Here is a 14,925-nt window from a genome sequence, read left to right as displayed (position 1 = left end):
GGACGGCCGCTCACTGCGGCTGCTGACCACTCACGCTGGCTGCTGGCTACACACGGTAGCCCATGGCAACCCACCGCCACAGGGGCTGCAGCCCACGCCGTCGCCGGCGACCCACGGCAGCCCAGCCCCAGGTCGAGCCGCCGCCCAGCATCTCAGCTGCGGAGGGCAGCGTCACCGGCCCTCACATGTGGGATCCGAACGGGGGCCCTCCGGCATCCCAAGCGAGTCCTCAACCATCGCGCCACTCGGCTGGCCCGTCCTCCATTTTTTACAGTTTTATTCCCCTCTAATCCAAAGTTTACTTCTGTAAGGCAGAGAAGTCTAATTTTCTTTCTGAAAAACAGCTTTTCTATTAGTTAAAGGCATTAAAAGGTCTCCCATTACTTTCTCCAGTCTAACAGCTTCTTGTAAAAGGAAATGTTTAGACACCAAAGGTCCGATATCTTCCTCTGGGTACCCTCCATATGCCCAGAACTGGAAAGAAAAGAAAAATATAAAAGGTTCTATTTCTATAGGATTAACTCAACAAAAACCTATAATCCAACCTCATACTTGCCCTCAAAGAGATCATTCTAACGGGAGAAGCAAGCAAGTAAACAGACAAAACAATTAAGCATTATTGTAGAGGTAGATATAGGATGCCACTGGGCATAAGAACAACTAACCAGGTCCTATGGGTGGGTGGTTATGAGTTTGTTAGTGGTTGTTCAGAGAAGACTTTTGGAAGAAGTAACATGTGAACTGGGTTTTCAAAAACCAAATGGTTTTTAAGTGAATAAGACAAGCTAGCACAACAGCTATCGACTTAAATGTTCTTCCTCTCTTCTCTTCTAAAGCTTTTTTTTTTTTGAGAAAATGAACACAATGCATATATGTACAAAAGCAGTCTACAAAATTTGCAAAAATGCTTCTCATATGGCCAATTTCTTATAACAATTTTACACTGCTGTGTTAATTCTCTGTTATGGGAAAGTATTTCTATTTGAAGTTTTGGCAAAAAAAGCAGTATAGATTGGTAGGTTAAAAATGTGCTTTTCAGAGTAGACAAACCTGGATTCAAATATTAGCTCTGAATCTTTATATATATGCATTGAATCAAACATTTATTGAATGACTACTCTGCTATAGATATCTTGCTAATTGCTGGGAACACGCAGTATATATCAATATTTTAGAAACAAATTTTCTCCATCATTCCTTAATACGGAACCCTTTGTTACTCAGCTCCTAATGTAAATCCAAAACTACTGCTATATTTCATAAGTGTTAATCTCACAAAGCATGTAGCTGGCAGAACTTTTTGTTATTAAAATAAACATCCTGACGCGTTCTTGCCCAGATAGGACCAGACATGTACCTGCAGGCAAGGCCGAGACTTTCCTCAGAAAGCACTGGTTATCAGTTATCAAGCACGTTATCTCATTTAATCTTCACATAACTCCATGGGGTAGATTGTTACAGTAATGGCCGCCAATGAATTATGCCTCTCTCTGACCATGTGCCTTTGCAATCTAACAAACCACTCCTTCCACAAAAAAGTAAACTCCATTTCCCCTCCCCCTGAATCTGGGCTGGTCTTGTTACTACTTTGGTACTTGAGAAGTGCTGTTGTAAGACTTCCAAGGCTAGCCTTAAGAGGTCTTGGCAGCTTCCACTCTCGTTTTGTTGGTCCTATAAGGAAGCCTCAGCTAAACTACTGAATGAGAGATCGTGTGGAGAGAGAGCGAGACAGACCCACCCAACAGCCCTATAAGTATTTGAATCCATTTTAGCCCCACCAGCCCCAGCTGAGCTGCCTGCTAACTGCACCTGCATGAGTGAGCCCAGACAAGACCAGCAAAACAGTCAGTCAACCCAACGAAATAACAGTTGTTTTACACCAGCAAGTTTTTGGTTTGTTACACAACAATAAACAACTGAAGCACCTAATAAGATTGGTACTATTGTTTATCTGCAATTAGAGCTGATAAAGTAAATGCTTAGCTTAAGTTTCAGAATTTTGCAAATACATAAAAACTACATCTCTTCTGATACCTAATACACTTATTTTCTTCAAAAAAACAAAGAAAGAAAGCATATGGAAAAAATATAAGCTAGTTTTACTTTCATCCAAACCTATAAAAATTACATGCAAAAAGGATTGAGCCATGAAGACATACTCAATTTATTTCCAACCCGTGGAATAAGTCAATATGTAATTACTAACTGTTTAATAATAATAATAACAATCTTGTGGCACTTTCTAGTGTCAGGTACTGTTCTCAGTGATATTAGGGTAATATAAGTGTTTATACACACATACTCATTTTGTTCTCAAATAGGAATAAGTCCTCTAATTATCCCAATTTTCCTGAAGGGGAAATTGTCACAGGGAGTAAAGCTCAAGATATACAGCATAATTTCCCACTGATAAAAGCAGATTACATTTACCACCAGAGAAAAGGCAGCAAAGCCCACAGAACACACAGTCATGGTTTCAATGGCCAGGTAAGAGTTGGTGTATCCTATATATTAAAGTGATCTCAGCTGTCAGGATGTAAATTAAATAAATACTAGGATCAATTTGAGATGAATACTTTAAACAGAAGGCATGTTTATTATAAAAGAACAGCAATGTGAAATCTACAAAGAGAAATAGACAATCTCTATCTACCTATGATTAACACTGTTGAATAAACTGCTTGCAGGACAGGCACATGTTACAAATTTTAACTTGGGGTGAACCTAAGCCTTCTACATAAATTTCGACAAAATTCCTAAACCAAATTCCTACAAATATCACTAACTCTCGATATCCTGATCCATGTTATGAGGACATTCCGACCATGTGCCGTTCTTCACAGTTGGTGGAGGAGAGAGTACCCAAAACACAAGAACCCACAGAAGATAGTCCGAGTGGTTCTGGACGACATGATAGCGGCCATACCTCCTCAACCCCCAACAGCCTCAAGAAGCCATCTCCCTGAAAAACTCTGCATCAATTAAATTTCCCTCAATTTAAAAAAAAAAAGTCCAAAGAGGTGCCAGAATTCGATGTGAGAGACCAGCCAGCGATGGGGAAAGGCACCAGGGAAAGCTGAGAAGGCCATGGGAGGAGTCGTCCCTCAGACCGCGCTTCCAGGATCTTAAGAGATTAGTGAGGATGCTATCAAGGGCTGAACAAATTAAGTCACCCTACGTCTATGGTCCCAAAAGCTCCCTGCACGAGGACCCGTCCAGCTTTCCGCTGCTCCCAACATTTGCCTCCACAACCGACCGCAGGCCCGCCCCCTTGATCCTCAGGCCGGCTCCTAGCTACACATCCGAAAGCCTCCGTCTACCTAAGGAGAACAAGTCTGTGGGCTACCCTCCCCACCTCCCATGGCCTTGGGAAATACTCACTTGCCCGCCAGATCTTTATGAGAACCGCTCGAATTCATGAGCTGGGCCAAATCTTGTCGCACGGCTGCCGCCATCTTTCTTCCAGCTCAGCCGAGGCTGCCGGGCCTCTCACAGCCGAAAGGAAAACGAGTGTAGTCCTCCAGAGCGCAGCCAGAGAGAACCCGAGATGCCATAGAGTAGCGACTGTGTGGGCCAGAGCGCCGGCTGTGTGAGCCCGCGCTACGTCCGCCCCCAGGGCTGAGCGACGCGAAGCTCCACTCCTCAAGACCCGAGGCCCGCCCAGGCCTCTCCCACAGGCTCAAGCTCGCACGCTCCCACTTCGGATTGGCGGATGAACTCCAAGAAAGTGTGTCCCTTGTGCAACACCAGTAAATGCCGGGTACGCAAAACCACCGCGTCTTCATTGTGTTCCGTGCTTCACGTCTGTGCTTTACCGTTCCTCTTGTTTAAGGCAGCTCTTAAACTACCTGTGGTAAAGAACGAGTTGTTTTTAATTGCCAATTTACCAAAGACCAGTACTTTTGTAAAATACTATTTAAAATGTCCACATTCCCCCTCCTACTCTATATCCTTTTTATAGGTTGATATATCCAGTTTGTCCAGGACAGTGCCATTTTCCATCTGCTGTCCTGGAGTAATTATTAATATTAATTATTGTCCTTTCACTCTAGAAACTACCATCTGGATGACAAATTATACAGTCACCCTATCTTTATGTGTAATTGTATTCATTACTTATCCTTACAGAATACTGCAAATAACAGCAAATAAATAAATGTAAGTTTTTATCTGTCCTTTCTTGCTTTCACAAAAGATAACACCCCACATCATTATTCTGCTCTTGATCTTTTCACTTTTCCTGGTGATCATACCATGTAAGTCCAGAGAGCTTCCTCATTCTGTTTTAGAGCTGGAGAGTATTACATATAATGAGGGGATGTCATCATTTATTTAATCCTTAGAGCTAGACAGTTGTTTTTAATCAATCAATGCTGCAATGAATAACCTTGTATGTACATCATTTTGTATGTGTACGAGTAGAATACATTCCAAGTATATCTACTCAGTCAAAGGGTAGATATACAATTTTTATAGATATTGCCAAATTGCACTTTATAAGGATGGTACCATTTTTGCCTTCCTACCAGCAACATATAGGAATGCAATGTTCTACAGCCTTGCCTACAAAGGATGTCAAACTTTTGAATTTTTGCCCTCTTGATATGTAAAAAAATAGCATGATCCCTCTATTAGGAATGGGGAAGAAAAGGCCAGAAGGAGGAAATCCTTTAAGAAAATAATGTGAAGATTGCCCACATCAATTCAAATCTCACTCCACTGGCAAGAACTTCTTCAAATGCACATGGCTAGCAACAATGAGCCTGGAAATTTAGTTTCCAGTTGGGCAGGCTTTTGCCCAGGAAAAGGGAAAGGATTGTTTTAGAGAGACAATCAGCAGTCTCTACTAGTCTGTCCCCCTGACCACCTAAATAACTATGTGTATCTTTCTTCTTAAAGAACACTGTCACCCCTAAAGAAGATAGCTTGATTTCTCATTCAGTTTCTATATCAGTTCAAAATCCAGAATGTCAGATGATGCACAATCTTCTCCATTAGGTTAGAATTTGGATCTTCATGGTCTAGAGACATATAAATATAAAATAAATTGTCTCCTTCATGCCCATACATGTAATATAAAACAATAATGGAACAGGATAACCACAGTCAAAACTCTGAAAAGTAGGAATGGGAAACAACAGCAGTTATTTGTCCATAGCAATAGTGGAATTCTGGGCAGGAATTATGAACACCCATGACCCTGGTAGTGGAATAAGTTCCTTAGTTAAACCCTAGTTCTGCTCTTTAAGAGGATCTCCATTGTCCATTGTGTTCTGTGGGCTCAACCTTTGTCCATACAGGTTAACTGGATATTGGAGAGTATTCCTTCTTTGAGGGAATGCCTTAGGGCTTAACAACTGGAGGCTTTTGTAGGCCAGGATTTTCAGTGTTTGGTTTTTCAAAAAAATAATTTCATTGAATAGTCAGTAAACCCAGTTTGCTTCCAGGCAGTTTCAGTTGCCAGAACCACACCTTAAGTTGTTTCTAGTAGTAGTTGTTAAATCTGCTGTATTTCCTAGCTTCCATACTCAACCCATTCTACACATTTTTAATGATGAAATCACCTGAATCAATAGGTTTAAATGAGAAGAGAGCACTATTAATTTGATTTTTGCCTCAGCTTATCTTTATTTTTTGTTGTTTTTTATTTGTGTTTGCCCAAAAGTTTTAATGGGTTATGAGAACTCTCTAAGCAAATTCTTCTCTTCTGCTATTTAAGGGTACATAAGCATTTGGCTTTTTCAACTTAGTGAAACCCCAGAATTTCTGGACATCCTATTCCCTTTTTACCTTGATTCCAAACTTCACTGGTAATACCTTGCTGAAAGAAAAAAGAAGCAGCCACACACACAAATTGGCTCTTTCCAGATAACTCCACTTGAGCTACAAGCCAGAGACGTTGTCTTCCTTCCTAGTTAATGTATGCAACAATATAATTTTTTCCACATGACAAGGCCTCTCCATTCTGGACCACTCATTACCTCTTCCCAACCTCTAAGAGAATAGTACATATTTTTAGGTTTTGCTTATAGCAGCAAGGAAAAAGAAACCTGGATGGACTGGAAGCTTATTCTAACCATCTTTTTCAGTTGCTTAGCAAGAAGTTAGCTAGGCATATCTGAATTAACTGAAGGAAAGTGCACAAATCCTACTTCTTTGTACTAAGCAAAACCTTGTGTCCTAGCCCCAACCTACTGAGTCAAAGTTGTCATGTTAACAAAATTCCTCTAGTAATCCTTGCACATTAAAATGTGAGTAGCACTGCTCTAGCAGATGTCAACACCACTGATATAGCAGCTCTCCTCACTCAACTCTTGTCTGATAACACCATTTCCCTGGCCCGGAAACTCCCATTTTTACATATTCAACGAGGTGGTCTCTGCCCCCTCAATCTCCCTACAAATATGCAAAGGAAGTCATCCCGGGGTCCTTTTCCTAGCTCACCTTCCATTCCAACTCCCATGTGTCCAGCTCATATACGCCTTGCTAGAGAAGAAAAAAGAACATAGGTGATTATATATATTCTGCTGTTTTCTGAGCACTAATCCTTACTCTACATTTATTCCACATGTTGTTAGTGCTTTGTGACAAATTCGTTTTAGAGTGACCTTGTGTTTCCTAGCCTAGACGCAGAGCTAGCCACCTCTCCAAGAAGCCCTTATTCCTTTAGTTCCTCTTAGAAACTGATATTTACAGATAACAATCTGAGTGCTAGGGATTCTCATTGCTACTGTATTGGTCATTTGGGGAACTTTTCATAGAGCAGAACTAGGAAGTATATACATATTTTAAGGATGAAATAACACATGAATTCATACTGGTACTCCAAATCCAGTTTAGGTGATTTTATTTAACCTCTCCTATGTATTACAACCATATCTCCTTCTACATCCAGAATCCTGGTTCACAGTACATAGAGGATTAGAAAATCAGTATATTCCATAATTATTCATTTCATTCATTCCATGTTATACACACAACAGTCTCAGTATAACAATACTAATACCTACCCCCTCCACAATATGACTGCTGAAAAGAATTCAACATTTTCCTGCTATACCTCTCCCCATTTCCTCTCATTTTTGTAACTGTAGTATGTCTATATTATGAGTACATATAGCTATTATAAACAATACTTTCTTCATTTTAATCTTCATTTCATCTTAGTTCTATAAGTAATACATATTTAATGCTCACCATCTGCTCTTATAATCTCTCTAGCCATTTTGGTTGTCTGAAGCTAGTTCTTTAATAGGTTTCTCAGGAAATGCTCATGAAGACTATATTCTTGCATGTTGGTAACATCTTGTGCCTTTTATGTGTGAGGACCTATTCTGTTAGATATAATAAACCTTGATTCACTTTTCTTGAGAATCTTAAGTGTGGCACTCCATATTCTTGTGACATAAAGCATTGTTGAAAAATATCTCAAGATATCTCAAGAGAGTCTAATTTTCTTTCCCTTATAAGTCACCTACTCTTTTTGCCTACATGCTCCCAAATTTTTTGTCCTCTAACATTGGATAATTTTACTAGATTATATGCTCATGTTGGTCATTCTCAGACAATCTACTCAGATACAGTGTACCTTTTCAATATGTAGTTTTAATTTTTTTCAACATTACCTTTAATTATATTTTTGTACTTGTTTTATTCTTCTTGTTTCTTCCTTCACAAACTACTATTATCTATATGTAAGATCTTCTTTACCTAGATTTAATATTAGTCATTTTTCCTCAAAACCTTTTTATTTCTTTCTTCACACCTTTTTTTTAAATTTCTTCGTTTAACTCCCTATTTCTCTTAAGACGTTATCTGCCATTTTTATTTACTCCTGGTTTCCTTTTAGTTTAGTCTTCATTACTAAAATGTTATTTTTATTTCTAATTCTTTCCTGAGTTCTGCCACATATTCTAAGTGTTTATTTCATGTCCTGTATCATTTTCTTTTAAATTTAACTAGTGTGAAAAGTGTAGTAAGGCTTAAATAAAAGCATGTCATTTTTTCAATTTAACTAGTGATTACCTTCCCGTTTCTGCCATTCATTATCAAACACTTTCTCTGAAATAATATGTGAGAACAGGTATTCAGCCATTTCCTCCCTTCTAGACATTTTAGTCCCCCATTGCCTCTTTCTTACACCTCAATAAATGAGACTCATAATATTTTTACTTCCCCACCCTTCATTCCTAGTTGAGACCTTTAGAACATACTTACTTCTGCCCCTCTGTCACCACATAATTCCTAGGTTTCACTAAGAAAAGTTGGTACTTTTGTTCTGTTTCATCAAATATTTGGTTTTCCTTTGCTGTGTGTCTATTTTAGCAATCCTTAATTTATTACTTGTGTTATAATTCCCAGTTACCTTGTCATTATTTACTTACATTACTATATACATTCAAAGAAATTACTCACCACAAATTCTCCTTCTCTGCCTCTTCCCTGTCTTGATATGAGGTCTCTATTCTGATTGTTTTATTGTCTGGTAGTGTTCACTCTTAAGTGATCCCTTAGATGCTGTGCATGGGTAACATTTGTGAATCTGTGCATATTCACAAATATCTTTCTATCATCCTGAAGCTGAATGAGATTTGGGCTGAGCTGCTGGCTGTCCGTTTTTCTCTCGGTGACCTGTAAATGTTACTCCACAGTCTTCTAGCTTCTAGGGCAGCGGTTCTCAACCTCCTAATGCCGCGACCCCTTAATACAGCTCCTCATGTTGTGGTGACCCCCAACCATAAAATTAGTTTCGTTGCTACTCTATAACTGTAATTTTGCTACTGTTATGAATCGTAATGTAAGTATCTTTTTGTTTTCCGATAGTCTTAGGCGACCCCTGTGAGAGGGTCGTGCGACCCCTGTGAAAGGGTCGTTCGAACCCCAAAGGGGTCGCGACCCACAGGTTGAGAACCGCTGCTCTAGGATTTCAGATGAAAAGTCCAATGCCAGTTCCCTCCTCCTCCTCCCCCTCCTCCTCCTCCTCCTCCTCCTCTTCCTCCCTTTCTTATCTTTGAGAGACAGACTATACAAACAGCAATGGCAAGACCATATATAAAAATAAAGCTCTGACCCACAATCTGTAGCAACCATCCCAGGAAGCCAAAAAACTAGCAATCAACCCAAAATGTCAACCTCTCGCTAAATAACTGACAGATTCCCAAATTTTTGCCCCTACTTCTAACTTAGAACCCACCAGAGAAGGCCAAATATGTTCCCCTAACTAATCACATAGGATACCCCACTTCACATTAGGCTGCTTGACAGCTTCCCCATGCCAACAGCCTCTAATCAGGGCATACCTGAATTTCCTTTTTACCACTACAAAGCTTCCCCATTCCTCTGCCTGCCTTTGACTCACTGTTAAACAGGTGATGGTGGCCAACTCCCTTGCTATGAAAAGCTCTGAATAAATAACCTTCGCTTGTTCTCATTTGGTCATTCTCTGTGTTTATTTCCACACTTTCCTCTTCTTCCTCCTTCTCCCTCCCTCCCCCAGCTCCCTGTCCTCCCTGTTCTTCTTGTTTTTCTTCTTTTTATAGGTAACTTCTTCCTTCCACCTGGAAGTTTTTAAGATCTCTTTACAGGGGTTTCCCTCAGATATGAGGTGTGTCTTTACTCATCGATCTTACCTGAAACTCAGTGACCCCTTTCATCTGCAAATACAAGTCTATCTTTAGGTCAGGGCAACTTTCTATTATTATTGTTTAATTGTTACCTCTCTTTACCTGCTCATTTCTCTCCTTCTGAAACTCCAAATAGTCATATATCAGGATGTCTCTTGGATTTATCTTCAAAGAGACTTGCCTTTGACATCATAATTTCTCTCATTACATTTTTTGCTCTATGATTTGAGATATCTTTTCCACTTTTCAGGTCACTTAGCAAGATTCAGTCTCCTGCACTATATCTTCAATGTTGTGTTTTTAAAATCATGATTTTCATATGTTTACTTGTGTAAAAATGTTACAGCTGCTTTATGTATAATAGCACCAAGTGAAAACAACCCAAATGTTCATCCTCAGGAAAGTAGATAAACAAGATGTGGTATATTTATTCAATAGAATACTACTTAGCTTTGAAAAGAAAAAAATTACAGATACATTGTGTTAAAAAAAATTCACCTGGGTATGGGTAGCATCCCATCTAGCATCTAGAAGGATACTCCAAGGAGTTGTACAAAGTGAAGGTTTTTAAAGGCAGAAAAGAGGGTGGGACAAGAAAGTTAGAAGAGTGGATTATTTCAGGCAAGGTTACATTCCCTTAGGGGAAGTCTTACCAAGCAGATTACTTCACTAGTGTTGACCAGGGAATTCCATCCAGACTGATTTGTTTAAAATTCCACTGCTGGGAATGGCTGAAACTGAAGTTTGGTTAGGTAAAAAGTCTTTGTGGGGCTTGTCAAAAGCGCCTCCATTTTGAATTTGTTATATCTTTTTAACACATGCAACAACATGAATGAATCTCAAAAACACTATACTGGGGCCGGCCGAGTGGCGTGTTGGTTAAGAGTTGGCTTGGGACACCAACTCTGAGCAGCAGGACCCCGTTTCAGATACCACATGGGGGCCAGTGACACTGCCCTCTACAGCTAAGATGGTGAACAACAGCTCAACCTGGAGCTGGGCTGCCGTGAGTCACCAAAAACGGCGTAGGCTGCAGCCCCTGCTGCAGTGGGCTGCCATAAGCTACCGTGTATGGCTGGCAGCCAGCGTGAGTGGCCAGCAGCCAGTGTGAGCTGCCAAGAGCTGCCGTGAGCGGCCGTCCAGAGGCCAGCGACCGATCTACCTCACCCGGGAAGAGCGCAATGAAAATACCAACATGGGCCAGTGAAGCAGCATCCGCCACAGCTATACTGAAGCAAAAGGACAGCAACTTGTCTGTTCCCCTTCCCCTGATTCCCCAGTGCTGTTCCCCTCCCCCAACTCCCCAATAAAATCTTAAAAAAAAAAACACACAAAAAACCCTGCTATACTAAGTGAAAGAAGCCAGACATAAAAAAATACCCCTATCCACAGGGGATATGGTCCAAGACTTCCAGTAGGTGCTGAAACCATGGATAGTACCAAACCCTATATATACTCTTTTTTTTTCCATACATACATACCTATGATAAAGTTTAATTTATAAATTAGGCACAGTAAGAGATTAACAACAATGACAAATAAAATAGAACAATTATAACAATACACTGTAATAAAAGTTATGTGAATGTGGTCTCTCATCTCAAAATATCTTATTGTACTGAATTCACCTTTTCACCTTAAGGCAGCACATTACAGCTTCTCTTTGGAATATCTGAACGGCCAGCATCACTACTCTTGCACTTTGGGGCCATTATTAAGTAAAGTAAGAAGTTCTTGAACACAAGCACTGTGGAACCATCACAGTCAATCTGGTAACTCAGATGGCTACTAAGTGATTAAAGGGCAGTAGCGTATACAGCTTGGATAAGCTGGACAAAGGGATGGTTCATGTCCTGGACAGGATGGAGTGCAACAGCATGACATTTCATTACATAGTGCACATTTTAAAATTTATGAATTATTTATTTCTGAAATTTTCCACTTAATATTCTTGGATTGGCCTATGGTTTGCTATAGCTTGATTGTCCTGAATTGCAATTCATTCTCTGCTATTCCTGAATAAACTCGTTTTGCTGGTAAAATAACTGCCTATTTTATTTTTTATTTATTTATTTATTTTAAAAGATTTTATTGGGGCATCGGGGAAGGGGAACAAAATTGCTGTCATTTTTGTTCTTCAGTCTAGTTGCGGAGGACATCACTTCACTGGCCCATGTTGGTATTATCATTGCGCTCTTCCCGGGTGAGGCAGTTGCTCGCTGGCCATTGGACAGCCGTTCACGGTGGCTCACAGCAGCTGCCAGCCACTCATGGTAGCTCACAGCAGCCCAGTGCAGCCCCACTGCAGCCTATGCCTAATGTGGCCTCACTGCAGCCTATGCTGTCGCCGGCGACTCACAGCAGCCCAGCTGTTGTTCACCTTCTTAGCTGTAGAGGGCGCAGCGTCACTGGCCCTCACGTGGGATCTGAACCAGGGCCCTGCTGCTCAGAGCTGGCGTCCCAAGTCAACTTTTAACCAACGCACCACTTGGCCGGCCCCCTTGTCTATTTTACTTTTGAGGTTGACATGGTTCCATCTACATGTAGTTCGAAATGTGACAAAACTAATCTATGGTGATAGAAAATTAGAAATTGCCTGGGAAGGGTGGCAGTTTACTGGGAAGTAGTAGGGAGTGATAGAAATGTTCTATATATTGGTAGGAGTGTGGGTTATATGGGTGTATGTATTTATCAAAGTTCATCAAACTGTACACTAAGGTCTGTGCACTTCACTAATTGTAAAGCCTCAATTTAAAAAGGGAATCAAACTATGCTTTTTGTTCCATAGTCTCATGTGTAGGTATTGAATTTAGTCTTCTTAAGTGCTTTTATTTATGTATTTATATGCTATTTATGGTTTAAGTTGTCTTCTGTCGTCTCTAGTAGTTTCAAAGGCTAGTGCTCATCCAGACTCAAAGGAAGAGAAGTTTCAACATAATGGTTCTGCTTCCCCAAAGCTCCTCTGGAGTCAGGATGGCCAGCAGGTCCTCTTAAGAACAGTGCCCAGTCAGGTCCTATGCTTCCTCTTGGAGGTCCGTGGATCTTCACAGGCTACACTCCCTCCTTCTCCTGTGTGTTCTGGTCCTCTTCCCTTTCGATCTCTAGACTTACCATAACCTTATGCCTCATTCATGCCATCTAGTGCTCACTGTGTCTGTCTGCTGGTACCCATTATACTCATGTTTCAAGTAGGGTCATGTAGTTGAGTTGGAAGTGGAGAGAAAGGTGTAAGAGATGTGAAAGCCTGTTTCATTTTTGTAAACTACCTGGTACCCAGAACTATGTGCCTTGTATTTAGTAAGCGCTCAAAAAGTATTTGGTAATTTGAGTAAAGAACATAGTTGAGTAAATAGGAGTCCCAGAAAATCCCAGCATCATTGAATGTGATGTTGTGTCCATCTAAATGTCCCTCTTCTGGGGGTGTGACTAAAACCAAGAAGTATAGAAATCCAAAGATTGAGTTGGAACTAATGTCAGTAAGGTGGAGAAGATGGTCTGAATATGCCACCAACCGTGGCAATAGCCAGAAATGGATAGTGAAGCTTAGGTTGTAAAGTGAGAGCTCTGAGAGATAGAGAGACAAGTAGAAAGGGATGGATTAGGAGACTAAATAGAAGGACTATGCTGGGTAAAAACTGTGATGAAAATTGTGGTCCAACAATAGAGACCCTCAGATTCTCTTAATGAAATAACACCTGGAGGAGTTCCAGCTTCTGTCTTGGTGTAGAAAGCTGGAAAAAGCATTATTCTCACCACCACCACAATAATCTAAGTAATGTAGAAAATCATAACTTTTTCTGAGCCAGTCAGAGAGCTGAGGTCACAGGGCAACAGCTAGCCTGAAACCTAAGGAAAGACAGATGCTTCTAAACAAAGATGAGATACAAGCACTGGGTCATCTGTGGCAGAGCTTGGCAAGGAAGATGGTATAGTCATACAAACAGGAAAGAAGAATTCTGCTAATTTTTAAAATAAATTGCTAAAGACTGAGTGTGGGCTAGCGTAAGAACCCCAAGGGAGACACAATCATAAGGGGAGTTCACATCCACTCCCGGGCTCTTCTCTGGGGACCTTCACTGGACACCAGGACAAAGATTTGGGGCAGGGTGGCAGACAGAGAAAGACTGCTGGGTGGTACAGGCCTGGAGGAGAGGAGTGGCTGCCACTGAAAGAAATGCAGTAAGAAGCCCAAACCCTTCTCCCTCAAGGAACAAAACACTTCCATTGATGGAGGAAGGCAACAAACCTGTTTTTCCCCAAAGGACAGGTGGAAATCCACTGCAGCTGGAGGTATAGGAAAAAGGAGAAAAACCTTGAATCTTGGGAGAGAACTGGAAACTGTCCTGGGCCTAGACCATTAGAGGTCATAATGCTGAAGGAGGATTAGGATCATGGAAACCCAAGAACACAGAGCCTGCCTAAGAATGGAGTTGGAGGGCTGGCCGAGTGGCTCAGTTGGTTAAGAGCTCACTCAAGAGTGTGAGCTCTGAGCAACAGGGTCACCGGTTCGATTCACGGCCCAAGCTGAGCTGCTGCTGAGCTGCCGACAGGTGGCAGGATGGCTCAGCTAAAAAAAAAAAAAGAATGGAGTTGGAACAGTACCCACTGCAGAGAAGCTGTTTTCCTTCCCCACAATCAGTCTAGCAAGTACCACATAACAAGCATTCACTGCTGGGAAAAAGGCAAAAGCTTAGAGTGGCCCTCTCTGAGTGGCAGCACAGAAGGCCTAAAACTGGACTTATGACAAATGGACTCATGAAAAAAGGAACTTCTGAATAATCTTTTGGAAACTAACCTAGTTTAAGAAAATTTTATTAGCTAGCATATAACTAGCAGTATGCCTGGCACACAATAGGTGCCCAGTAATACATTTGTTTTATCCATGGAGAGTTCTACCCAACTCATTCCTCTATCCACTGCCTTTTTATTGTTTTTCTATAGTTATTTCTAATGCTCTATTTTTTTCTACTTGTTTATTGTGTGTAGCTTCATCTAGAACTGTGCTGTTCCATACTGTAGTCATCAGTCACATGTGGCTATTTAAACTTAAATTAAAAGTAAAATGGAAAATTCCATTTCTTAGCAACACTAGCCACATTTTAGTTTCGACAGCCACAAGTGGCTATTGGCTACTGTATCAGATAGTGTAGCCATAGGAGAGTCCCACCACTGTAGAAAGTTCCTTTGGCTAGAGCTGCTGTCTTGCTCACCACTTATTCCGAGTGCCCCGTACAGTGCTTGGAATCCAGTAGATGACCAACGAATATTTGCTGAATAAATGTTTTTAGTTCATCTGGAAAAG

The 14,925-nt window shown here is 40.9% G+C and overlaps 1 protein-coding gene across 3 annotated transcripts in view; it reads right to left on the bottom strand.

Moving 5' to 3' along the window:
* The window catches only part of COPS4 (COP9 signalosome subunit 4), a 34,389-nt gene extending 30,721 nt beyond the window's left edge, over positions 1-3,668 (bottom strand). The window contains exon 1 of one of the 3 annotated variants that reach the window (XM_019652204.1): positions 3,382-3,668. In XM_019652204.1, the coding sequence (XP_019507749.1) occupies positions 3,382-3,455 (74 nt within the window). In that variant the 5' untranslated portion in view covers positions 3,456-3,668. The remainder of the gene's footprint in view (positions 1-3,381) is intronic. The other 2 variants (XM_019652201.1, XM_019652202.1) reach the window with 2 other exon arrangements.
* Between the last annotated feature and the right edge of the window lie 11,257 nt (positions 3,669-14,925).

Source organism: Hipposideros armiger, unplaced genomic scaffold (assembly GCF_001890085.2).
Source record: "Hipposideros armiger isolate ML-2016 unplaced genomic scaffold, ASM189008v1 scaffold_175, whole genome shotgun sequence".
NCBI classification, from domain to species: Eukaryota; Metazoa; Chordata; class Mammalia; order Chiroptera; family Hipposideridae; genus Hipposideros; species Hipposideros armiger.
This window is presented reverse-complemented; position numbering and strand designations above follow the sequence as displayed.